Raw genomic sequence first — 22,763 nt, 5'->3', positions numbered from 1 at the left:
AGGAGAGAAATCAAGGCTGGGTGTGAACAAGGGGTGTTTATCAGTACAGGGAGTTCATTACATTACTTGCTCTCACACACACACGCGCACACACACACCTGCACCAGGCAACCCAGCAGCTTCCTCCAGGGCAGGGCTCAGGCCGCGAGTCCATAGAGGTGGCTTCCCAAGGAGCCTCCACTCACAGAGTCCCTGTCCCACAGCTCCTCTATGTCGCAGGGTGTTATCAGGCCTTGGGCAGGTGCAGGCAGAGCCTCCGAGGCTCCTCAGGGGCGCCGGTTCTTCAGGTGGCTCTTGCGGCCGGCCTTGGCCCCGCGCTGGGCGCCCTTCACCAGGCCCTTGAACTGGCCCTGCATTTTCGCCTGCTTCCTGGAGGAAGAAATCGGCCAGTGGCCGTGTTAACGTGGGCACAGCCAGCCCCTTTGCATGCTAGGGCAAGGTTGCTCCAAGCTCTGCGAGGAACAGCACAGAGGCTGGCAGGGAGCCCCCAGACCCACAAAAAATGACAATGAGCAGCATCAGGCCCAGGTTTGACCCCACTCCCCCCCCTGTGCCCTTCCCGGCCAGCCCCACCTTTTGTTGAGCCTGGCCCTGTTCAGGGGGATGTAGGCATAGGGGTCGAGCTGGCCCTTCTTCTTCACGTCGCCTTTGCCTTTCTGTGAGAGATATAGACATGGAAGAAGATGAAGCACAAAGGGAGATGCATACGTCTCCTTCTGGACAACCCTGGCACACGGTCACCCCAAAGACTACATTGCGTAGCCCCTGGGACTGATCCCCCACCCAGGTGATGCTGCAGCACCAGGCCCCTGCCTTGAGTGCTGAGCAGGAACCGGCCACAGCGAGGGCCAAGATTTTTAGAGGTACCATGTGCTGGCAGCTCCTCTTGGAGCAGAGATGCCCCCAGCGCTTCCTGCCCCCAGGCCAGCAGCAATCCTGCCCCAGCAGAGCCCAAGGCACCCCTCCCCAGGCCCTGCCACCCCTGGGACCCTCACCTTGGATCTGTACTCTGCACCGAAGGCTGGCTCCTTGCCCAGCTGCCGGTGGATCCCAGAGCCTCCAGCTGGAAAAGAGGCAGCGTGTGTGTTGGAAGGGTCTGCCAGGGCCTGGCTCCCCCTCCCCAGCTCCCACACTGGGATAAACCAGGGCTGGGGGAGCTGTTCCTGCTTCTGCCTCCTGCTCCTGAGTGCGAGGGCAGGAGAGCAGCACAGAACCGTGACAACTTCACATGAGCAAAGACCTCTGCTCCAGCTGGCTTGGAGCAGCCCAGCATGGAGGGTACATGGTTTTGGCCCCTGCAGAGCAGGCACAGGCAATTACCTCTGTACTGAGACGTACTGTATACTCAGTACTCTGTACTGTGACGCGTAATTACCTCTGTACTGAGGGTAGCTCCCGGCCTCTGGTTCCTCATCGTCTGCCTCCTCTCTGAACCGACGCTTCTGGCTCTTCTTCTGCAGGAGGAGGACACGGGGTCCCTGCAGCTGGCTTGTCCTTACAGCACTGCCCCCCACAGACCCACAACCTTCTGCTTCCTCCCACAGGGGTCCACGGACCTTCCACAACCCCCACGCACATCCCCTGTCCCAAGCCAGCCTCCTATCCCCTCCGAGCAGCTGGTGTGTGCCCTGTGTTCCCTCTGGCCTCTCGGGCAGAGCCGCAGCTCAGGCACCCCCTGTCTCCCCGGGACCACGCACCCCACACTCACAGTGCGAAGGCCCACTTCTTGCAGCACGTCCGCCACCTCCTCGTCCGCACCTACGGCACGAGACAAGGGAGTCAGCGCAGGGCACAGGCACAGGGGAGCCCCTGCACCGTGTCAGCCTCCAGGGCAGGGAGCCCCTGCCAAACCAGCACGGGTAGCCGTGTTCCTCCCAGTCACCCCCTCGACAATGAAGGATGCTTCCACCCATGTTACCCCAAACTCCCAAGAATGCACAGGCAGGATCAAAAAAAAAAACATACGGAGTGCCAGAGCAGGTCGAGCATAGTCTCTGCCATCCCAGACAGTACCTTTAGCTCCATCATCCTCCATCTCTTCCTCCTCATCATGGATGATCAGGCGCCCGTCCTCGGACACCTGGAAGTCGTGGCTCACTTTTCTGGATCTCTTGGGGGCTGGCTCGGTGGCTGCACATGGAGAGATGGGTCAGGGCCTGGGGAAGGGCCGACTTCCACAGCAGCCATACCCCAGGGTCCCTGTGCATTGCACCACCCCTTGCCCCATCCACCCCAAAGGCTCTGCTCCTCACCCAGCACCCGCTGGGACACATTGGGGTCCAGGAAGTTGAGGGGCTCATCCTCTTCCCCTTCTTTCAGCCATGCCTGCCCCTTCTGCCGTGCTTGCTTCTTCCGCGCCTTGCCTCGCTGCCGTTCCTCCTCTTCCTCCTCCGAGTCCTCTGAGTCTGCCAGGATCTCCTCCATGCTGGCCACAAGGCACAGAGGACGATGGAGATGGACGAAGCTGGGGTGCAGACCCCAGCCTGCCCCACAGCACAGTAACCCTAATGCCTGAGCATCTCCAGAGGCATCGGCCGAGCAGGTCCAGCACCAGGCCCCGTGTTGGGGCTGCTTCTAATTCACCCCCAGCCCATCTCTACCTGTCTCCCCTGGGCTGGGCAGGTGCCTCCTCCTCCTCCGTCTCTGCAGCCGCCTGCCTCAGGGCGCGCTGCTTGCGGCTGCGGGCTTCAGCCTTGCGGATGTTCACCAGCACCTTGTGGTAGTCGGCTGGCAGCAGCCCCTGCACCAGCTCGAAGCTGCGGGGAGCACAGAGAGCCCTCAGCGCCCGCGGTGCGGCACCCAGGCCTCCCGTACCGCTTCCCGGGAGCTCTCCCACTGCCCCAGGAGCCGCAGCGCGCCCGACTCACCCGAACTTGCGGATGAACTTGGTGAAGAGGTTTCGCAGCTTCATGCGGAAGTGGCGCCTCATGTCATCCGAGAGGCCCCCCACAGCTTCCAGCTGCCAGCAGAGACCCCTGAGATCAGAGCCCCCCAGCCTCCCGCCCTCCTCCTGCACCTTCCTGCCATCTCCCTGCACCCGCTTGTGCCGCAGGCAGGGCTGCAGGGAGGTCTCCCTGCTTGGTTTGTGGGGGGTCTCTGGCAAATCCACGCCAATATTTGGGCGAGGAGCCTTCTCTCTGCCACCGGGACCAAGGCTGTGCCCCTCGGCTCCCAGGCAGGAGCAGGGCACAGCTGGGGACACCCCTGACGTCCCCAAGGCACCAGGGGCAAGGCAGCTCCAGCTGTACCACCCCACGCTGAGCTCTCACCATGGTCTGGACGTGCTTGGCCAGCAGCTTGGTGTCGACCAGCAGCAGCACGACCTTGAGGAAGCCCAGGGCGGCCTTCACCACGTCGCGCGTGCGGGAGCCCAGCAGCAGGCAGACGTTCTGCAGGAGCTGCTCCACCACGCTCAGCCCCATGTGATCTGCGAGCGCAGCAGGGCTCAGCCCGTGCCCGGCCCGCCGCCCGGCCCCGCCGCGCCCCGCACCCCGTCCCCGCTCACCTTTAAACTCGAAGAAGAGGCGGGTGAGCGCCAGCACGGTGCAGCTGATCATGGTGACCGAGCCCGTGAGCCCTGCGTACACCAGGAGCAGGAACCGCTCCATGGCCTCTGCGAGAGCGGAGCAACTCAGGAGCTGCTCGTCTCGTGCCCCGCAGCCCTTCTGGCCCGTTTCAGCCAGGGAGAGATCAGCATCGGGGCCAGGCGCGGGTCAGAGCAGCCGTGGGGCCAAGGCAGCCGCTCACCTTGGGGAGTGGGCCCGAAGCGGATGAAGGCGTTCCCCATCTCCACCAGCAGCACGAAGGCGTTCTTGCGGGCCCCCGCCGACACCTCCTTGGTGCACAGGATGACCTGGAGACATGGAGGCGGGTCACAGCCCTGCACCCACCCACCACGGCCGCAAGCCCCCGGGTCCCACGCTCACCTCCGGGACCAGGGCGGTGACGAAGGGCTCGTGCTCAGCCGAGAGCTGCTTCACGATGTGGAACAGGCACTTCAGCCGGGGCTGGGGAGAGAAACAGCCCGATGCCATTAGACTTAGGGACGCAGCCCCATCCCCTGCCCGCAGCAGCCCTCGCTCTCACCCTCTTGGCCGGGGATGCCGCGCTCTTGAGCGAGTCCAGCAGCGCTGCCTGCAGCTCCTCCAGGTGCGAGCGGACGAAGGCCTGGCAGGGGGCATGGGGAGCGGCACACACCTCCTCCAGCACCCTGTACGCCTTCTTCTGCATGCTGCGCTCCTTGCTCTGCGGGGACAGCCAGCGGCACCGCCGTCAGCGTGGCCCCTTGGCATGGCATCACCGCGGCACCCACGCTGCACACCCGTCCTGCAGCACAGCTGCGAGATGGAAGCAAGCAGAAGGTGCCCCCTGCACCCCGTGCCTGCTGGGGCTGGGAGCAGACTGACCTGGAGGGAAGGCTGGATGGTGCTGTACAGGGAGCCCAGCGACTGCTCGTCAGCGTAGGGTGCCATTGCCACCACCAGATCCAGGAGGGAGAGCCTGGAGCAGAGAGGGACGAGCAGGTAGGTAACTGCAGGGTCACCAGCGCTCCCCGACCAAGCTGGGACTCTGGTTTCGAGTCCCATTCGATGCACGAGAGCGGCATGCCCTACAGGGACAGCTTGGGTGCCCCCAGTGCTGCTCAGCGTGAGGGAGCTGGCAGCTTCCCCCCATAGCACCAGTCCCCGGGTGTTACCTGGCAAACTCTGAGCTCTCAGGACTGGTCAGCTTCTCGCTGGCTTTCTGCAGGAACCCGCACACCATCTGCAGGGCAGGCACGCAGTCAGGACTCTCCCTCCTGCTCCCCATGAGCACCGGGGCTCAGGAGCGCAGCCCCCACCCGCACCGCATCAGGGCCCTGGCCCCATCCCTCCGCTGCTGCACCCACTGCCCTGCTGTGGGCTCTGCGGCAGCCTCGGGGAGCTGGCCGACCTGAGGGCCTGCAGCAGCTGCTGTGTGAGCACCCTGCGGCTTCGCGGGCAAGCTGGCAACACAACAGCTCGGGCAGGCTCCGGCACAGCCCAGGAGCAGGCTCAGAACTGAATGGAGTTTTATTTTTATTTTTTTTAATAGCACGTGCTATCCGCTGGGTAAACGCTGCACAAGACCTCATGGAGACCAGAAGCATGAGTGGGTCTAAAAAGAGCCAGACAAACCCACGAAGGGCTCACGCTTGGTGCTCCAGGTGTAGTTACAAGACTGGGAAATTCCAGACCCCTGACCAGAAAAGGGATCCTTTCCCATCAGGAAAGAGAAGGGACTGCTCTCCGCCCAGCTTGCTTCCTACCGTCCTCTCAAGTCATGCACCCACCAGAATGGGACCGGCTGGGAGCTTTTAGCCCACGGCCAGCAGAGCCTCCCCCCCTTACCCCATGAAATGAGGGAAACCACGAGGTCCCCGTGCCCCTCACCTGCGGGTCGGTGATGGTCAGGTAAGCACGCACGGTGTCCAGCACGGAGCGGCGCTGAGTACTGCTGCTGCCGTCCTCCTCGGGCTGGCTGTACACGTTGAACAGGATGGGCAGGAAGTTTTTGGCAAAGCGACCCACTTCTGCTCGCTCCGCATCTGGGGCGCGAAGGACAGGGGGGTGCGGATCAGCGGGGCCGTCAGACCCCACAGCTGCCCTCACCGGGTCGCTGCAGGGGACAGGGACCCCCCCGTTACCCCACCAGAGCCCACCCGACCTGTCTCGCAGCCCCAGTGGATGAGGGTGCGCAGGGCCTGGCACACGGTGGGGCGGAGGTCCGGGCGCTCGCTGATGGCCATGCCCAGGGTGCGGGCCAGCCCCTTGAAGGCCCCCACCACGTCCTTGGGGTGGGTGCAGAAGCCGGGCAGCAGGCTCCAGACCTGGAAGGCACGGGAAGGAGAGGGAGGCCGGCAGCCTTTGTCCAGGACGCCACCGCCCAGCCTGGCACCGTGGATATGCCACGGCAGGGGGGGGCGAGCACCCCCTGTTACCTGCCACTGCAGCGTGTCGTAGATCTTGGACTCCAGGCTCTTCCCGGCCTGGGAAAATTCCAGGGCTGCAAAAGAAAAGGGAGAGATGAGCAGAGCAGCAGAGGAGGCAGAGCCCTGCTCTGCCCCCAAGGAACGGAGGTCCTGCAGAGCACCCAGCACTGCACCCCTGCAGCCCCTCCACGCCGCCCCTCCTCACCTCTGCTCTTGAGGGTGGCTGCTAAGGGCAGGAAGTAGCTGGTGAAGAAGCCGAGCCGCGCGCCCTGCACGTAGTCCCGCAGCACGGGCAGCAGCCAGCTGCGGGGGAAATCCAGATTCTCCCTGGGGAGGGAGCGCAGAGGTGAGGGGGAGCACGGGGTGCTGCCAGCACCAGCCCCTGGCCACGGGGCACGGCCCCAGAGCTTGTGCCCACAAGGAGGCTCAGCACCGCGGGGAGGCAGGGGGGCTGGAAACCAGCAGACGTGGGGCCCCCAGGCCCTGGCTAAGGGGAAGGCAGGCTTGTTTCCCACTGCCGGGGGCTGCGCTCACTCCTTGCCGTCGATCTGCAGGGGCACGGCTTCCAGCAGCACCTCAGGGCCCATGGCACCCACGGCGGCCCCCACCGCCTGGTCCACTTCAGCCGTGTAGGGGAAGTGCGGGGAGAGACGCAGGTCACACAGCGACTGGAGGCACTGCAGGGACAGGGCAGGAGGGTGACCGAGGAGCCGCGGAGGCTGGCTGACCCCGCACAGCCTCCCCGCCTCGCCGCTCACCTTCCTCATGATGGGGTGGCACTGCTTCCCGCACGACTCGAAGAAAATCTCCAGCACCTGCAGCACCTCGTCCCACGCCGCGTGGAAGCGGTACGTCAGGCCGTCCTCCACCGACCTGGAGGGAAGGGACAGCGATGGGGACGCACGCAGCACCGTGCCACCCGGCCTGCCAGCCCCCGCTGGGGACCAGGCAGCGGCTAGAGCCGGGGGACGGCCTCTCCCACACCCCACTGCCCCCACCTGAACATCTTGCAGAGGTAGGAGGCAGGGGCCGGGGCAGACGCGGTGACGGTGCCCAGCTCGTCCATGTGGGGAGCCACGCACTCGGTCAGGAGGTCCTGCAGGGCAAAAAATGGGCCGGTGGTGGGCTGCGATGGGCCAGCCCCAGGCAGAGACCCCAGCCTGGCCACCAGCAAGGACCAGGGCAGCTTGCCACCCAGGAAGGCAGGCTGGGAGAGGGACCCCCAGTCGGTACCTCGAGGGTCTGTGCTGCAGCTGACACCACCTGCGAGTGCGGGGACAGGAAGCAGTTCATGGCAGCCGAGAAGAGACGGGGCAGGTGAGCCCAGCACAGGTCCTTCTGCAGCCTGGGGGAAGGACAGGAGGCTGGTGAGACGGAGCCTGGCCTCTCCCCTGCCCAGCCCCGGCCTCTCCCGACCTGCCCAGGTTGACGTGCGCCCTCTCCATGGTGGACAGCCAGGTGAGCAGCGGCTGCAGGTCGCTGGCGCTGGGCACGTAGTCGTACAGCGCCTGGGGGAGCAGAGGGGCGGTGGGAAGGGTGGAAGTGACAGCAGCCCTGTCCCTCCCCGCCGCAGCACCCCGCGCTCACGGTGATGATCTGGGCGTTGAGCTCGGCCGGCAGGCAGGAGGTGCTGGGCTGGGCGCTGAAGAGGCTGTAGAAGGCCTGCATGGCGCACGCGGTCACCAGCTGCAAGGACACGGGGTCAGGAAAGGCAGCTCCATGGAAGATCCTTTGTGCCCCTACCCCAAAATGGCCTCTGCCCTACCCAGCCCTACAGGAAAGCCCCATCTCCGGTAGGGCATCCTCCTTCCTCCACAGCAGCCATGCCAGCAAGCCCCATCTCTCCCTGGGGTGCTCCACACTCAGATCCTGCATTTCCAGGTCCTGCAGCTCCCCAGCCAACAGCCAGGGGAGTCTGAGCCCCTCCAGGGCCAAGCTGGTAGAGCTGGGACTGGGATTGGGGCTGTCCTGGCAGCCTGGCATGGCTGCGGGCACAAGGACAGAGGGACACTCACCACATGGCTGAGGGTCATGACTCTGAGCAGGGTCTCGCAGCAGGTCTTCACCGCGGCCGCAGGGAAGCAGGGCAGCACATCCCGCAGCAGGGTCAGGACGTGCAGGGTGGTGGTGGCCTCCTTGGCACCTGGGGGAGCGGAGCAGCACCCGTGCTTGTGACCACAGCTCTGCCCAACGCAGGGACCCCACGGCAGAGCTGGGACTGACCCATAGATGTGGGTGGGGTGAACTGATATCCCTCCCAAACACTTCTGAGAAGAACAGAACAGATAGAGAGCTCTGCAAACACCTTGAACATCCCAACGTCATCTCACACCCCCCGCAGCTCCTCTCACAGCAACCTGCAGTGCTGCGCACTGTGCCATTCCCTTCCAGTCCCTGTTCTCGCATGCTGCAGGGCCCTCGTTCTCAGCCACAAACCCCTGCCCCAGCGCCCCGTACCTCCGGCTTTTTCAATCTCTTGCACACAGAACTTAGCAGTGGAGGGTGCCGCAGGGTGATGCTCAGGGGCTGCGTCTCCGAACATGAACTCGCTGCCTCTCAGGACAGAGCCCACGCCGTACTGAGCTGCTTTCCGAACCTGGGGAACGGTTTGAATGGAGGTGTGTAGGAACCCTGGGCACCACAAGCACAGCCAGCCCCCAAAATGAGCCCAGGAGGCAGCACGGGCACAGCCCAGGGCGCTGGGGACTCACCTTGGGCTTGGTGTGAACGCAGAAGCTCAGCAAGCCGTGATAGACCTGGAGGGTGACAGGGTAGCTCCAGGCTGCCAAGTCCTGCTTGCGCAGCAGCGTGGCCAGGCAGGACAGGATCTACAGGAGGGGCAGGAACATCAGCACCACCCCTCAGAGACCCCCTCACTGCCTGCCTAGCCCCGCAGAGCTGGCGCTGCTGCCCGCCTCTCCGTTACTCACCCACCGCAGGGCAGAGGTGGAGCCGCTGCAGGCCTGCGAGGACACGATGCCCATGAAGGCTTTGGAGGTGTCCGAAAACTTCTTTATGAGCACCGGGCTGGGGACCCTGCAGGGGGAAGGGGCGCAGGGTAGGCAGGCACACAGGGAACCACGCACCCGGCCTGGCGAGGGGGGACAGTGCCAGCCCTCTGCCAGGACAGGGGCAGCTCTCCCCACTCCTCTGCCGGCGACTCACCGCTTCAGGACGAGGTTGAGCAGGTAGGCCACAGCAGCCAGCGACTCCGGGGTGTCCACTGCCTCCAGCGTGGTCATCTGGGAACAGAGATAGGGTTTGCACTGACACAGCCTTTCCCAAAGCCTTGGAGAAGGCGACAGAGAAACCAGGAGCAGCCCGACAGCACCTCGGCAGGAGAAGGATGCCCGGTGCATCTGACGGGAGCTCGGCACCCCTGGCAGCGCACCCAGGCTGCCAGCAGCAGCTCCCGTTGTGCCTGCTCCCCGCGGCGGCCACTCACCAGCGCAGCAAAGTACTCCGTCTCCGTCTCCTTTCCCCCCCGCGAGCGGATCACCTCCGTCACGGCCGCCAGCACCGCACAGATCTGTCACAGCACCAAGGGGAGCCGGTCGGCGCCCTCGGTGTAACGGGATCCCCCCGGGGACCCCCGCACCCAGCCCAGTGTCTCCCAGTACCTCCTTGTGAGCGGCGGAGCTGGACTCCCAGAAGCGCTGCACCTTGCTGAAGGTGACGTTGGTGCAGTCGCTCAGCCCGCTCAGGAAGGTGCCCGAGGACCTCTCCGTGGCGGCCTCGCCGTCCTCCTCCTCCTCCATGGGCAGCGGCACCGCGCTGCCCCCCGGCCGCCCCGAGCGCAGGGACCCCGACTGCAGCTCATTGTGCAGCTTCACCGCGTCCACCGTCAGGGTGCTCTTCTCTGCCGGGAGACGGCACGGGCGGGGGGTCAGGCCGGTACAACCGTGCCCCAGACCTCCTTCATCCTCATCTTCATCATCATCGTCTTCCTCCTCCTCGTTTTCCTCATCTTCATCCTCCTCCTCCCACCCCGGGGGCCCTATGCAGCTCACCCTGCACGTCCCCCCCCACCCTCCCGGTACCCCCCGGTCCCACCGGGTCCCGGCGGGGCCCCCCGGGTCCCTTCAGCACCCCTCCGGTCCCCTCCCGGTGCCTCCCGGTCCCGGTGCCCCCCCGGGTCCCAGCAACACCCCTGGTCCCGGCAGTGCCCCCACGGTCCCCGTAGCACCCCCACCGCTCTCCCGGTGCCCCCCCCGGTCCCGGTGTCCTCCCGGTACCGCCCGATGCCGGTACCCCCCGGTGCCGGTACCACCCCGGTGCCGGTACCACCCCGGTGCCGGTACCACCCCGGTCCGGGCGGTGCTCCCCGGTGCCCTCCCGGTCCCGGTGCCCTCCCGAGTCCCGACAGGGCCCCCGCCGCCCTCCCGGTACCCCCCGGTGCCGGTACCCCCGGTGCCGGTGCCCTCCCGGTACCCCCCCGGTGCCCATGCCCGTGCTCTGCGCTCACCGGCGGGCCGGCTGCAGAAGCGGCTCCTGGCGGCCAGGCGGTGCCGGCGGGTCTCGGGGTTGCAGTCGCTGCTGTGCCCCTTCCGCCAGCGCCGCAGCTTGGCGGCGGCCCCGGCCCGCAGCCGCCCGCACCGCGCCATGCTGCCCCGCGCCGCGTGCCGCCCCGCCGCGCTTCCGCTTCCGGCGCCCGCCGCCATTTTGAGGGAGAGCGTGGTTACCGCCTGTGCGGGCCGCGTGCGGGAAGCTAAGCAGGGTCGCGCCCGGCTGTGGCTTGGATGGGCGACCTATGTGGTCTCTTTGGTCGGGGCTGCCGGCTCTGCGAGGGGCGTGCGGGAAGCTAAGCAGGATCATCCCCGGTTGGGGCTTGGATGGGTGACCTAAGTTGGTGGCGTAGGCAAAGGGCGCCGCGTGACGCCGCTGTACTGGGGGAGGAAACACGGGCAGCTCCGCGCCCTGAGGAGCTCCTCGTGTGTTGCCCGAGGTCTACATTCCCCTCTCACCCCCCTACAACCCGCAGCCGCACCGCCCTCCGCCGCAGGGAGGATTTGAAGTGCGCCGCTATTCGCGTCACTACGGCCCGCAGCGCGCCGCGCCGCGCGGCATTACGGCGCGCTGACGTCACCGCCCGAAGGTCGCGCCGCCCTTCGCGGGCTCGCCATGCGCTACGTGCGGCCTCGCCCGGGCGCCGCGCCGGGCTGCGCATGCGCGCGGGGCACTGCCCGGGGCGGGGCGGGGCGGCGCGGGGCAGTCGCGGGCGGGCGGCGGCGGCGGCAGCAGCGGGGGCGGCGGCGGCATGGCGGCGTACCGGCTGGTGCTCGTGCGGCACGGCGAGAGCGCCTGGAACCTGGAGAACCGCTTCAGCGGCTGGTACGACGCCGACCTCAGCCCCGCCGGCCAGCAGGAGGCGAGGCGCGGCGGGGAGGCGCTGCGAGGTAACGGCGGGGACCGGTAACGGCGGCCGGTAACGGCGAGGCCTTCCTCCCTCCAACACGGTGGCGGTAACGGGGTCCGTGGGGGCCTCTTCGTGCTGCGCTCAGCCGGCCGAGCACCATCTTGGGGTGGCGGGCAGGGCCCCGGTGTCCCCCCCCGTCCCCGGTATGTCCCCGGTGTTCCCCCCCCCGTCCTCGGTACGTCTCCGGTACCACCCCCTCCGTCCCCGGTATGTCCCCGGTGTCCCCTCCCCGTCCCCGGTATCCCCGCCCGGTCCCCGGTGTCCCCCCGCCTAGTTCCCGTTCCCCCCTCGTGGCCCTTCCCGGTGCCCGCTGCCCCCCCCGGCCCTTCCCGTTACACAACGCCGCCGCACCGGCCCGGTGCCCGGTCGCCCCCCCCCGTTAAGCAGCCGCCCCCCGGTGCCGTTGCAGACGCCGGCTATGAGTTCGACATCTGCTTCACGTCGGTGCAGAAGCGGGCCATCCGCACCCTGTGGACCGTGCTGGACGCCATCGACCAGATGTGGCTGCCGGTGGTGCGGACGTGGCGCCTCAACGAGCGGCACTACGGGGCGCTCACCGGCCTCAACAAGGCCGAGACGGCCGCCAAGCACGGCGAGGCGCAGGTGAAGATCTGGAGGCGCTCCTACGACATCCCCCCGCCGCCCATGCAGTCGGACCACCCCTTCTACAGCACCATCAGCAAGGTGAGTGGCCGCCCTCTCCCCCGGGGGAGGACGAACCCCTGGGCACGGCACGGAGTCGAGGGGAGCTGTTAATTATTAGCCCCGCGACCTGCGCTTCCCTGTTTGCTCTGGGCAGAGAGGCTGCAGCGAGTGTCGTGCTGCTGCCCCCCAGCAGGGCCTGTAGCCGAGCGCAGTCTGGAGGCAGATCCCAGAGGTGCTTTCTCACGGGCGTGTAGCTGCACGCCAGCTCTGTGCGCGCAGAGCGCGTCCTTGAGCCGAGAGCTGCGGGACAGAGGCCCTGGTGCCGCCTTCCCGTGCTGCTCTGCCCCTGGGGTTGCCCCTCGCTGGCGCGCAGCAGCGGCCGGGGGTGCGGGGCCGTGGTGTGAGCGCGGTGTTTCTGCAGGACCGGCGCTACGCTGACCTGACGGAGGACCAGCTGCCCACGTGCGAGAGCCTGAAGGACACCATCGCCCGGGCCCTGCCCTTCTGGAACGAGGAAATCGTCCCGCAGATCAAAGAGGGCAAGCGGGTCCTCATCGCAGCTCACGGCAACAGCCTGCGGGGGATTGTCAAACACCTGGAAGGTAGGGCAGCCCCGCGCGGCGCTCGGGGTGCCCCACGGCCCCAGCTCTGTGCGAGCGGGGCTCTCCCTTGCGCTCCCCGTGGGTGACCGGCCCCTGTGTTCGCAGGCATGTCGGAGGAGGCCATCATGGAGCTGAACCTGCCCACCGGCATCCCGATCGTCTACGAACTGGACAAGAACCTGAAGCCCATCAAGCCCATGCAGTTCCTGGGGGATGAGGAGACGGTGCGCAAGGCCATGGAGGCTGTGGCCGCTCAGGGCAAGGTCAAGAAGTGAGGCCAGGCGCGCAGGCTAGCGAGTTAGTAGAGTTGTCCCCCCCTCTGTCCCCACCCCCCTGTGCACACCCCACAGCCGTAGGAACTTGGAGCTGCAGAGCTGGAGCAGGGAGCAGCTCCCCAGGACTTGGCCCCTTCCCTTTGGACCAGGCTCCCCTCTGCAGGCAGCCTGGGAGCCCGGGGGCGAGGGGCTGCGTGCACGGGGGTCTGATGCGAAAGGGAGCCCTCACTCTGCCAGGCAGCAACTGCACCCCTCTGCATTCTCTTCCCAGCCCCCGGGGGATGCTCTGCGCAATTCCTTGCCGTGCCTGGCTTCTCTGCTTCGCTTCCCCAGCAGTTCTTGTCACTGTTACTGTAGTTCTGTTGCTTGATTTAGTTATTCCAGGGGCCCGACGGGAGCGGTGGGGGGAGCGCGGCACAGGCAGTGACCGGGAGGGGAGGGGTGCCCTCTCCCCTCGTGGGAGCGTGGCGTGAAGACCAGGTTGTTCAGATACTGCTAGGGTGGTTGTGTGGCGCGTGCCCCACCGTGCTCCCGTGTGGTACGGCGCCCAGCGGCGGTACTCGCGAACCTGGAGCTAGCTCTACCAGCCCCTGCTTTAATTTATTGCCTTTGGACAAAGGAGGGAGCGTGTTGTCTGGAAGTTTGTGTCCGCCGCGTGCTTCCCCCAGCCAAAGCCAACCCCAGCCCTGCTGCCTCGTGGTGGTGGCGTAGATGCCATCGTGCCCCATCCCACAACCGTGTACTTGGCGCCGTCGCTGTGGCCTCCCCCGCTGCTGGTGTAGTGAGCCTGGCCTCGCACTGGGTCAACGTAACTGTCCAACAGTAGCAGCTGTCTTGTTCCAGTTCAATAAAAGATAAATATGCAATAAGGAGCTGGTGGTGATTTCTGCTAACGCTGCGCCACGCGCGCCCGGGCCCCGTGGGGCTCCTGCCTTGCCCCCCGCCTCCTTTCCGGCTCTCCCACGTGTCCGCGGTGCGGCAGTTGCTGGTGACTTGCAGCTGCGGAAGGCGCTTGGGCCCCGGGGAGCGAAGCGTGGCTCTGCAATCACGGCGGCAGGGAGTGATTCACCGCTGCTCAGCCCGGCCTCCCCGGCTCTGGGGTGGGGCGCTCCCTGGGCCCCGGAGGCACGCGGGGCACGCGTGGCCTGAGGCAATAACGCAGGATGAGAACAGCCGCAGCCTGCGCTGGTTACCGGGGACCTCAAAGCTGCTTGGTGCTTCCCCTTCCCCAGCCACGGGCTGGTTAACAGACATCTCCTCGCACCTGCACCCCTGGGGGAAACGGCCCCCTCAAACAGCTCCGCTGCAGCCGCCAGACCAGCGGGGCTACAGGCAGCCAGCGCGATTCCTCCGGCCAATAACCGAGCAGAGCACAGAGCTCTCAAAAAAAGATTTATTACAGTAGAAATATAAAACCCACGCTGCTGTTCCAGCCTCTCACGCGTGGGGCTGTCTGGAGGAGCCCCCTCTGGCCCCACAGACCACCCCCTACAGGTCCCCGCAGCTCCCGGGGGTGCAGGCTGGCGGGCGAGGGGGCCGCTAGGTCTGCAGGAACTGCGGCTGCACGCGGGCCACCTTGCGGAGCTCCTTGGTGTGCGTCTGGGGGCACTGCATCTCGCACCAGCTGATGGGCACCATCTGCACCCCTGCGGACATCGCCCGTCAGGGGGCTGGTTCCCTCCCCGCTCGCCTTCCACTCGCATCTCCCACCCCCAGCAGCCCCAGGCCTCCCGCCACGGCACACGAGGCTCAGCAGGACGAGGCAGGGAGGAGGCCGTTTGCTCCCCGAGCTGCATCAGCTGCTCCTCGTGCAGGGCCGCCTGCCCCTACCTGCCTCGCTGCGAGCCACCACCACGCCCAGCTCGTTCTCCGCCGTGCTCAGCAGGTAGTTGGACTGCGCGTCCCCCAGGGAGATCTGGGCGGAGGCGGGTTAAGGGAAAGGTCTCCCTGCACGGACCCTCCGTCCCCCACTGTCGTCCCGAGGGAAAAGGATACGACTTTGGCCAGGACTATGTCACCCGGGCGGAAACTCTTGTAAACTTCTACCTGCGTGGGACAGAGCGGACACGAACGCGCAGCGCGTGAGGGTGCTGCTCAGTGGCAGCCACCCCAGGGCCCGTGGCGGGATGAGCGCCCCTGCCAACAGGGCGCCGGAGCGGAGGCGGCTCAGTTCCCAGCAGTGCCTTGCTGACCTTATCTTTCTCGGTGGCTCGAATGTCTTCTCTCCTGGAAAAGGAGACACAGGAATCTAATACCAAGCAGGTCTCTCTCCCCCCTCACCCCGCGGCAGGAGCTGCCCCAGCCTCCCTGGACACCATCCAGCACCTGCTGGACATCTCCCAGCAGCTGGAGCACGGCTCCTGCCAAGTGCCAAGGCAGCAAACTTCCCCCAGCTGGCCGGGGGCAGGCCAGGACACCCCTTCGGCCGGCGGGCAGCCGCACGCCCAGCCCTTTCCTTACCGTATGGTGCCGCGGAAGGTGGATTTGAGCGGCGTGGAGCCGACGTAGAGGATGTGCACCTTGGCGAAGCGCGAGTTGATGCTGCAAACCTGCCGGGAGGAGGGGCGGGGGGTCGGTGCCGGCACAGGCGGCGCGCTGCGGTGCTGCTGCTCCTTCCCAGGGCTCCTTCCTCGGCGTCCGGGCTCCAGGGCAGGGCCGCCACGGGGCGCGTGCCGGCACCTCGCGCCCCACGCTCCGCCTGCGTCCTCCCGGCAGCCGAATCCATCGCGGCAGAGGCGGGGAGCTCACCCGGCGTCCTCCTTCCTCGGAGAAGTTTCTGGAAGGCAGAGCGCCCGGCAGCCCCCCGGGGCGGGCGGGCAGCGGCCCCCACCCCACCGCCCTCCCCCCTTCCCTCCCCCCCGAGCGATGCGGGCCCTGCGGGACCCCGCGGGCTGCCGGCCGCACCTTGCAGGTCACCACGGCGCCCACGTCGGGCAGCAGCTGGGCCTCGGCGTCCCTCAGCACCGACACCACGGGCACCTGCGGGGCGCGGCGGGGCTCAGCGCGGCGTCCTCCCCCGCCGCCCCCTCACACACACACACACACCCCCACCACCACCCCCCGGGGGCTCACCCCGCCGTCCTCGCCCCCCCGCCGCAGGCAGCCGGCCAGCGCCGAGAAGACGGAGCCGTGCCGCGTGTAGGTGCCGCTGCCCGCCGCCGCCTCCGCCGCGCTGCACAGCCGCTCCCCCGGCACGCAGTACCGAGCCGCCGGCGGCGCCATCTTGCCCGCCCGCCCAGAAGCCCCCCCGCTATTGGCTGTCAGTAAGGGACGGAGGTGAAAGCGGCGCGGCTATTGGTTGCGCTCCGGGCGAGGGAGCGCGCTGCCCGCTGGGAGTTGTAGTTCGGCGAGGGAAGATGGCGCTTCGCCGGCGGGCGCGGCGCGCAGGCGCCGCCGCGGGGCCGTGAGGGCGGCGGGGAGCCGGGCATGGCGGCGGCGGGCGGCGGGGAGAGGGCGGCAGGTGGGCGGCCGCGGCGGGGGGGCGGGCCTCGGGGCGGCGGGGGGGGGCTGGGGACCTGGGGGGGGCGGGGGCGCTGGGGGGCCCATGGGTGCTGGGGGGGTCCAAGGGTGCTGAGTGCCCGTGGGGCTGGGGGGGCTGGGGGGGGGCTGGGGGCCTGGGTAGGGCCCATGGGGCCGGGAGTGCTGGGGGTCCCCATGGGGCTCATGGGTGCTGGGGGGGCAATGGGTGCTGGGGGCCATGGGGCTGGGGGTGCTTGGGGGGGCCCATGGGGATGGGGGCCTGCGGAGGCCCCATGGGGCTGAGGGTGCTGGGGGCCCCATGGGGCCGTGAGTGCTGGGGGGCCCATGGGTGCTGGGGGGGCCCAAGGGTGCTGAGTGCCCATGGGGCTGGGGGGGCCATGGGGATGGGGGCCTGGGGAGGGCCCATGGGACAAGGGGTGCTGGGAGCCCCATGGGGCCGTGGGTGCTGGGGGTCCCCATGGGGCTCATGGGTGCTGGGGGGGCCCAAGGGTGCTGAGTGCCCATGGGGCTGGGGGGGCCATGGGGATGGGGGCCTGGGGAGGGCCCATGGGACAAGGGGTGCTGGGAGCCCCATGGGGCCGTGGGTGCTGGGGGTCCCCATGGGGCTCATGGGTGCTGGGGAGGCCCAAGGGTGCTGAGTGCCCATGGGGCTGGGGGCCTGGAGAGGGCCCATGGGAGCAGGGGTGCTGGGAGCCCCATGAGGCCGTGGATGCTGGGGGGCCCATGGGTGCTGGGGGCGTCCATGGGTGCTGAGTGCCTATGGGGCTGGGGGTGCTGGGGGGGGGCATGGGGCTGGGGGCCTGGGGAGGGCCCATGGGACAAGGGGTACTGGGAGCCCCATGGGGTTGGGGGGCCCATGGGTGCTGAGTGCCCATGGGGCTGGGGGAGCTGGGGGGGCCATGGGTGCTGGGGGACCCATGGGGATGGGGACCTGGGGAGGCCCCATGGGACCGGGGGTGCTGAGAGACCCATGGGGCTGTGGGTGCTGTGGGTCCCCGTGGGTGTTGGGGGTCCCCATGGGCCTAGGGGATCTGGGGGGGCAATGGGTGCTGGGGGACCCATAGGGCTGGGGGTGCCCCGTAGTGCTGGGCTGGGGGAGGCCGGGGGCAGGCAGGGGTCCGGCCGCTCTCAGGTGCCCCCTTGGTGGCTGCAGGGGCCTGCCCGAAGTCCTGGCTGCGCTGGAGGCAGCGGGCAGGCGGCCCCGTGGTGCCGGGCGCCCCACCGGGGCGCTGGGCTGGCTGCAGGGGGGCGCTGCCCTGTCCCCGGTCAGCCGCTCGCCCCCTGCGGGCGCCCTGCCCGGCTGCTGCCGTCTGTCGGGGGGGGGAATCCCCCTCGGTTGGGAGCCTGGTGCTCTCGGGAAGGGGGGAACCGGCGTGGCAGAGAGGTGCTGGGCGTCCCCGTGGGGCTGACCCCCAGCTGCTGGCCGCAGCGGTGCGTCTTCCCGCGCTGAAGACGCGTGGGTTGGTGCCGCCCAAAGCCTGCCCAGACTGAGGTTGTTAATGCGCTTCTCACCTAAGGTGTCAGAGAAACGCTCTCGGGGGGGCTAAGGGCAGATGGGAGCTCGGCGCTGGGGTTTGCACATCCCTGATCAGGGCACAGGAGATGTGGAGACCTGGGTAGGAGCTGCGTGGGGGGTGCTGTCCTCGTGTCCAGCCCCACACGGCTCACGGGGCACAGGCACAGCTGACGGAGATGGTTTTGGGGTTGGGGTGTGCTAGGGGCTGCCGCCAGGCGCGCCCTGTGGTGCAGCGCTGCCGCTGGCACCGCGCCGAGACGGGCACTCGGCCCCGGCTCGGAGCGTGCCTTGGCAGGACCCCGGGGCGGCCGCGCCACTTAATATTGATGGCTGTGCCTGCGCGGAGCCTGGGGGCCCCGACCCGGCAGATCATTTGCCTCGTTTCTGGGCCGGCTCGGGTTCCTCCTGGCTGCGGCACGGCTCCTGAGCGGGACGAGGGGCTCCGCGGGAAGGTGAGCGCTCGGCTGCGCGTGCCCCTGCTACTTGTGCAGCCTCGCCCCGCCGGGGGCTCTCCTTCGCTGACCTTATCCCAGTTACGCTGGGATTCTTGGAGTGGGGCTGCGAGGTTGGGATGAGCGAGGGGTGGCCTCTGCGGCTTGGTCCGGAGGCTGAAGCGAAGGGAAGCAGCGTGCAGGTGCTGCCTTCTGGGGGTGAGGAGAGGGCACGGGTCTTGTGTGGGCTTCCCCCTTCCCGAGCCAGTCGGGACGGGCTGGGGCTGGGATCACCCCGCTCTGCAAGCGTATCCCTGCCCTGCAACAGGCCCAGCGCCCCGGGTGCCCGCGCCGTCTCTGGTTTCCTCTGAGTCAGACTCTCCGTGTCGCTCCCTGGCCCCCTCTCCTCCGGGAAAGATGAGATGGGAGCAGGGAGCGCCTGAGGTCAGGCGCGGAGGGCTGGGGGACCCGTGTCCCCCGCTCCGCGCCCAGGCAGCCTCACAGCCGGGCCTCGTGGAGCCGGGGCTCAGCTCCCCCTGCTGCTGCTGCTCTGCGCGGGACAGAGGAGAGCCCGGCCCCGCTGCGCGTCCTGCGGGGCTGCACCGGCGCACCCAGGAGGGGACACCCGCCCCGAGGGACAGCCAGGCCAGAGGGTAAGAGGGCGTCCTGCCCACGCCGAGCCTCTCCCCCGCAGGCGCGGCGCAGCGGGGATGAGGAGCCGGCAGCGGATGTTCGCGGCGGTGATGCGCCTGCTCCTCAAGTGCCTGCGGCTGGGCCGGCGGCGGCGCTTCAAGCTGGTGCGGCAGGCAGGGCAGCTCTGGCACTACGGGCGCCTCTGCCTCCGCTCCCTGCTCTACAACTCCTTCACCAACAGCGACGTGGTGCTCGACTCCCTCTTCGAGCCGGTCTACTGGCTGGTGGACCACGTCACCCGCTGGTTCGGCGTGGTGAGCGCGGGAGGGGGCGGACGGGGCTCAGGGCTGGGCGTGAGCTGCGCTGCTCCAGGAAAGAAGGGGCAGGGGCCGTGGTGTGGGGTCTGCTTTTTTCCCCGTGCCTGCGTTCTGTCTGTCCTGAGCAGCACGGGGCAGATGCTGCCCGCTCTGCTGACCCCGGCCCCTTTCCCCCAGGTGTTCGTGGCACTGGTGATCGGGCTGACGAGCTCCATCGTGGCCATCGTGTACATCTGCCTGCTGCCCCTCATCCTGCAGACGTACACGCCTGCTTGGATCTGCTGGCACCTCACCTACGGGCACTGGAACCTCGTCATGATCGTCTTCCACTACTACAAGGCCATCACCACCTCGCCTGGGCACCCCCCGCAGGTGGGCACCGACGGGCAGCTGGGTGCTGGCACCGGCTACAGCTGAGCCCTGGGGGTTCCTCCGGGCTGGGCAGTGCTGGGAGGGGAGGCGCGGAACACGAGGAGCAGGGGACGGCGCGGGGCTCGGGTGCACATCCCCTCTTCTGACCTGTGTGCAGGCCAAGAACGACCTCACAGGCGTCTCCATCTGCAGGAAATGCATTGCCCCCAAGCCGGCTCGCACCCACCACTGCAGCATCTGCAACAGGTAGGGCTGCCGGGACAGGACACCTCTCCTTCCCTGCCACGTGCTGGGAGGGCTGAGCCCCTTCCCCTCTGCTCTGCTGGCCTCTCGCCCGCCTCTAGCACAGCGTGAGGGGCCGGGGGGGCTGGCTGCCCCTTCCCAGACGCAGTGCTTGCATTGGCGCTGACACTCGTGCTGCTCTCCTCCCTCCCAGGTGCGTGCTGAAGATGGACCACCACTGCCGTATCCTTCTGCGGTACTACCCAGCGGCACCCTCCCGGGGAGCCAGCCCTGCTTCCTCCTCCTCTCCCTGCCCCACTTCTCTCCCGAGTCCCCCAGCACGGGGAAGGAAGGGTGCTGGGAGCCTGGCCAGGGGTCCTGATCCCCGCGGGGTGGGTTTGGACCCGCGACCTGTAACAGTTACAGACCTTTAACCCCAGAGGCAGCCTGGCTGAATAACTGCGTGGGACACTACAACCACCGCTACTTCTTCTCCTTCTGCCTCTTCATGACCATGGGCTGCATCTACTGCAGCATCAGCGGCTGGGACATGTTCCGGGACGCCTACGCAGCCATCGAGGTGAGCGGGCGGGTGACCAGAGCCCCTGCTCTGCCCCAGGAGAGGAAGCGCTAGCGTGCTCAGAGGCTGCCTGGGCTCCCCGGGCTGAGCTTGCAGAACAGGGCTGGACCAGCCCTGGTGTCGCAGTGACTTTGCTCCCCTTCTCCCCCCTCCTGCGAGGCCCGTGCTGCCCTGGTCTGGTGAGGTTTGAGGGGAAAGAGCCCTCTCCTCTGAGCCATGTAACTGGTGCCATTTTCCATCCCCCTAGAGAATGAAACTGCTTGAGAAGGAGAGACTGCAGGTGGCTGCCAACCAGGTGGGACATCCCCGCTCCCCAGCTGCTCCAGGCAGCGCGGGGCAGAGCTGCCCTGCAGCCTGGGTCCTGCTCTCGAGGTGCAGCCTGCGGCCAGCCCCAGCCCCCCCGCTTGTCCCATGGGGTCACAGAGCCGGGGCTGGCTGGGCAGCTCTGCTGCGGGCACTGCCTGCAGCAGTTAGGGGCCTGCTCCCCTGCGCACCGAGCTTTTCCAGGGGCTTTGGCTGGTGGCAGCAGCAGCCGCGGGCAGCAGCTGCTTGGCATGTGCTGCTCAGGCCCTGCTCTCCTGGGGAGGCAGCAGCGGGTACACCTCTCCCCCCCAGCATCACCGTTACGTGGTGTGGTGACCTGCCCCCCTACCTCCACCCCCCCTGCTTGTCACTCACGTGCCAGCTCTCGGGTGGTGTCTGTCTGTCTCGTGGCTGCCTCCCCATCGCCCTGGCTGTTGTGTTGGCTCTGGCTCCAGCCCTCTCCAGCTGCCTGATCCCTGCGTCAGCGAGGGGCACAGCGCTCCCTGCCCGGCTTCACGCTGTCGAGCAGCCGGGCTGACCCACCTCCTCTGTCCTTTTGCAGACGTACTACCAGACCCCGCCGCCCACCTTCTCCTTCCGCCAGCGAGCCTTCCACAAGAGCGTGGTCTACCTCTGGGTCCTGTGCAGGTAACGGGGCACGGGCTGGGCGCGAGGGCGCTGCAGGACGCAGAGCGCGGCCCGCTGCGGTGCTGCCGTGCAATGGCCCTTGCACTCCACCTCCCCTGGGCCACGCTGCCTCGCTCTAGCACAGATATCCCTGCCCTGCTGGCTCTTGGGCCTCAGGAGGAGCAAGTTCAGGTCCCTGGCACGGGGTGAGACTCAGGAAGGCAGCCGCAGCCCCTGACGCTAGTGGGGGTGTTACGTGCAACCTGCTGTGCCTTGCTGTTCCCAGCTCAGTAGCCTTGGCCCTGGGTGCCCTCACGCTGTGGCACGCTGCCCTCATTACCCGCGGGGAAACCAGCATCGAGAGGCACATCAACAGGAAGGAGAGGCAGCGGCTGCAAAAGAAAGGCAAGGTGAGCGCAGCCCCTGGGGCGGGGGGGCCAGCCGGGCAGAGCCGGAGCTGATGTGCATCTCCCTAACGCACAGGTGTTCAGAAACCCCTACAGTTACGGCAGCTGGGACAACTGGAAGGTGTTTCTGGGCGTGGACGTGCCCAGGTAAAGCCCCAGGGAAGCCCCTGTGTGGAAAGGTGGTGGCACAGCGGCGGGTGGGGGTGAGCGGGACAGCGCCTGGCCCCCTGCCAGCCCCCTTTCACCCACCTCTGCGGGCAGGGGGGCTGTCGCGGCACCCAAGGGACACAGGCTCACGCTCCTCGCTGCTGCCGACAGCCCTGGCTCCGCTCCCCAGCGCTGAGACCTCGGCTTTCTCTCTCCACAGGCACTGGCTCACCCGCGTCCTGCTGCCCTCTCCTCACCTGCCGCACGGAACGGGCCTGAGCTGGGAGCTGCCCCCCTGCGTGCGCGAGCCGCTCCTGGCCATCTGAGGCCTGGGTGCCGCAGACACGTCCCTCCCCGCCGGCGGGGGGAGCGCGAGGGGACCCAAACCCACCACCGTGGCTCTGTTTCGGCCCAGGGGGCTGCTGGCAGGCGGGTGCTGGCACGCACCACTGACCCTGGCCGGAGCCGGAGCCCTGGGAAGCTCTTTGCACTCGGTCGGTGCCTGGACGCCTGCTCTCCGGCACCTGGGGGGCTGCGGGCGGCCCCGGGGGAAGGGGCAGAGCTGCTGCTCCCTGCTGTAGCTGGAGGTGCCGCCCTCGCTGTGCACGGGTCCGGGGCCCGGCTCAGCTTCCAGCAGGCTTGGGGGCAGACGACGACTTACCTGCTCCCCAGGCAGACTTTTTAAGACCATCCAATAAATGTGTTTTTGTTTTGTTTTTAAGGGCTCTTTTCTGTGGTGGGGGGCACAGCAGTCTAGGGGCAGGGCAGGAGAGGGAGGCCAGTGATTCCCCAGTGAGTAAGGAGGAATAAGGGCCTGCACCCAGCACCTTTAGCTGTGCA

General features: G+C 67.9%; 4 protein-coding genes across 11 annotated transcripts; 2 read left to right on the top strand and 2 right to left on the bottom strand.

The window, feature by feature from the left end:
* Window positions 1-21: 21 nt before the first annotated feature.
* RRP12 (ribosomal RNA processing 12 homolog) lies at window positions 22-10,972 on the bottom strand. Its single transcript, XM_080596799.1, has 34 exons — window positions 10,416-10,972; window positions 9,571-9,809; window positions 9,396-9,479; window positions 9,116-9,192; window positions 8,881-8,986; window positions 8,662-8,778; window positions 8,408-8,546; window positions 7,966-8,093; window positions 7,538-7,636; window positions 7,367-7,458; window positions 7,184-7,295; window positions 6,949-7,046; window positions 6,709-6,823; window positions 6,485-6,627; window positions 6,156-6,277; window positions 5,960-6,024; window positions 5,686-5,848; window positions 5,412-5,566; window positions 4,697-4,764; window positions 4,407-4,500; window positions 4,087-4,245; window positions 3,927-4,007; window positions 3,748-3,853; window positions 3,506-3,613; window positions 3,270-3,427; window positions 2,868-2,959; window positions 2,601-2,756; window positions 2,253-2,425; window positions 2,014-2,130; window positions 1,709-1,758; window positions 1,376-1,454; window positions 996-1,063; window positions 574-656; window positions 22-369 (listed from the first exon to the last, which is right to left on the bottom strand). Exons 1-34 carry the CDS (start codon window positions 10,609-10,611, stop codon window positions 267-269), a joined length of 3,945 nt encoding a protein of 1,314 aa, XP_080452925.1. The 5' UTR covers window positions 10,612-10,972; the 3' UTR covers window positions 22-266.
* Window positions 10,973-11,110: 138 nt separating this feature from the next.
* On the top strand, window positions 11,111-13,757 carry PGAM1 (phosphoglycerate mutase 1). Its single transcript, XM_080596852.1, has 4 exons — window positions 11,111-11,346; window positions 11,776-12,050; window positions 12,433-12,613; window positions 12,719-13,757. Exons 1-4 carry the CDS (start codon window positions 11,208-11,210, stop codon window positions 12,886-12,888), a joined length of 765 nt encoding a protein of 254 aa, XP_080452978.1. The 5' UTR covers window positions 11,111-11,207; the 3' UTR covers window positions 12,889-13,757.
* A 510-nt stretch (window positions 13,758-14,267) lies between these two features.
* On the bottom strand, window positions 14,268-16,138 carry EXOSC1 (exosome component 1). 2 transcript variants are annotated; one of them, XM_080596856.1, is made up of 7 exons: window positions 15,961-16,137; window positions 15,793-15,867; window positions 15,349-15,437; window positions 15,081-15,114; window positions 14,884-14,934; window positions 14,719-14,803; window positions 14,268-14,534 (listed from the first exon to the last, which is right to left on the bottom strand). In XM_080596856.1, exons 1-7 carry the CDS (start codon window positions 16,108-16,110, stop codon window positions 14,428-14,430), a joined length of 591 nt encoding a protein of 196 aa, XP_080452982.1. In that variant the 5' UTR covers window positions 16,111-16,137; the 3' UTR covers window positions 14,268-14,427. The 2 variants fall into 2 exon arrangements, with proteins under 2 accessions (XP_080452982.1, XP_080452983.1); XM_080596857.1 differs by lacking the exon at window positions 15,793-15,867 and having other exon boundaries at window positions 15,961-16,138.
* Window positions 16,139-16,238: 100 nt separating this feature from the next.
* Window positions 16,239-22,639, top strand: ZDHHC16 (zDHHC palmitoyltransferase 16). 7 transcript variants are annotated; one of them, XM_080596830.1, is made up of 11 exons: window positions 16,239-16,348; window positions 19,010-19,262; window positions 19,443-19,637; window positions 19,795-19,883; window positions 20,074-20,102; window positions 20,306-20,439; window positions 20,687-20,734; window positions 21,305-21,390; window positions 21,656-21,774; window positions 21,853-21,923; window positions 22,144-22,639. In XM_080596830.1, the coding sequence occupies exons 2-11, from the start codon at window positions 19,026-19,028 to the stop codon at window positions 22,606-22,608; spliced, it is 1,473 nt and encodes a 490-aa protein (XP_080452956.1). In that variant the 5' UTR covers window positions 16,239-16,348; window positions 19,010-19,025; the 3' UTR covers window positions 22,609-22,639. The 7 variants fall into 7 exon arrangements, with proteins under 7 accessions (XP_080452956.1, XP_080452958.1, XP_080452957.1 ...); XM_080596832.1 differs by having other exon boundaries at window positions 21,656-21,779; XM_080596831.1 differs by lacking the exon at window positions 20,687-20,734.
* Window positions 22,640-22,763: the final 124 nt, after the last annotated feature.

Source organism: Anser brachyrhynchus, assembly GCF_964034855.1.
Source record: "Anser brachyrhynchus genome assembly, chromosome: 6".
Taxonomy (NCBI): Eukaryota; Metazoa; Chordata; class Aves; order Anseriformes; family Anatidae; genus Anser; species Anser brachyrhynchus.
Note: the sequence above shows the minus strand (reverse complement) of the source record. Positions and strands in the feature narration are given on the sequence as shown.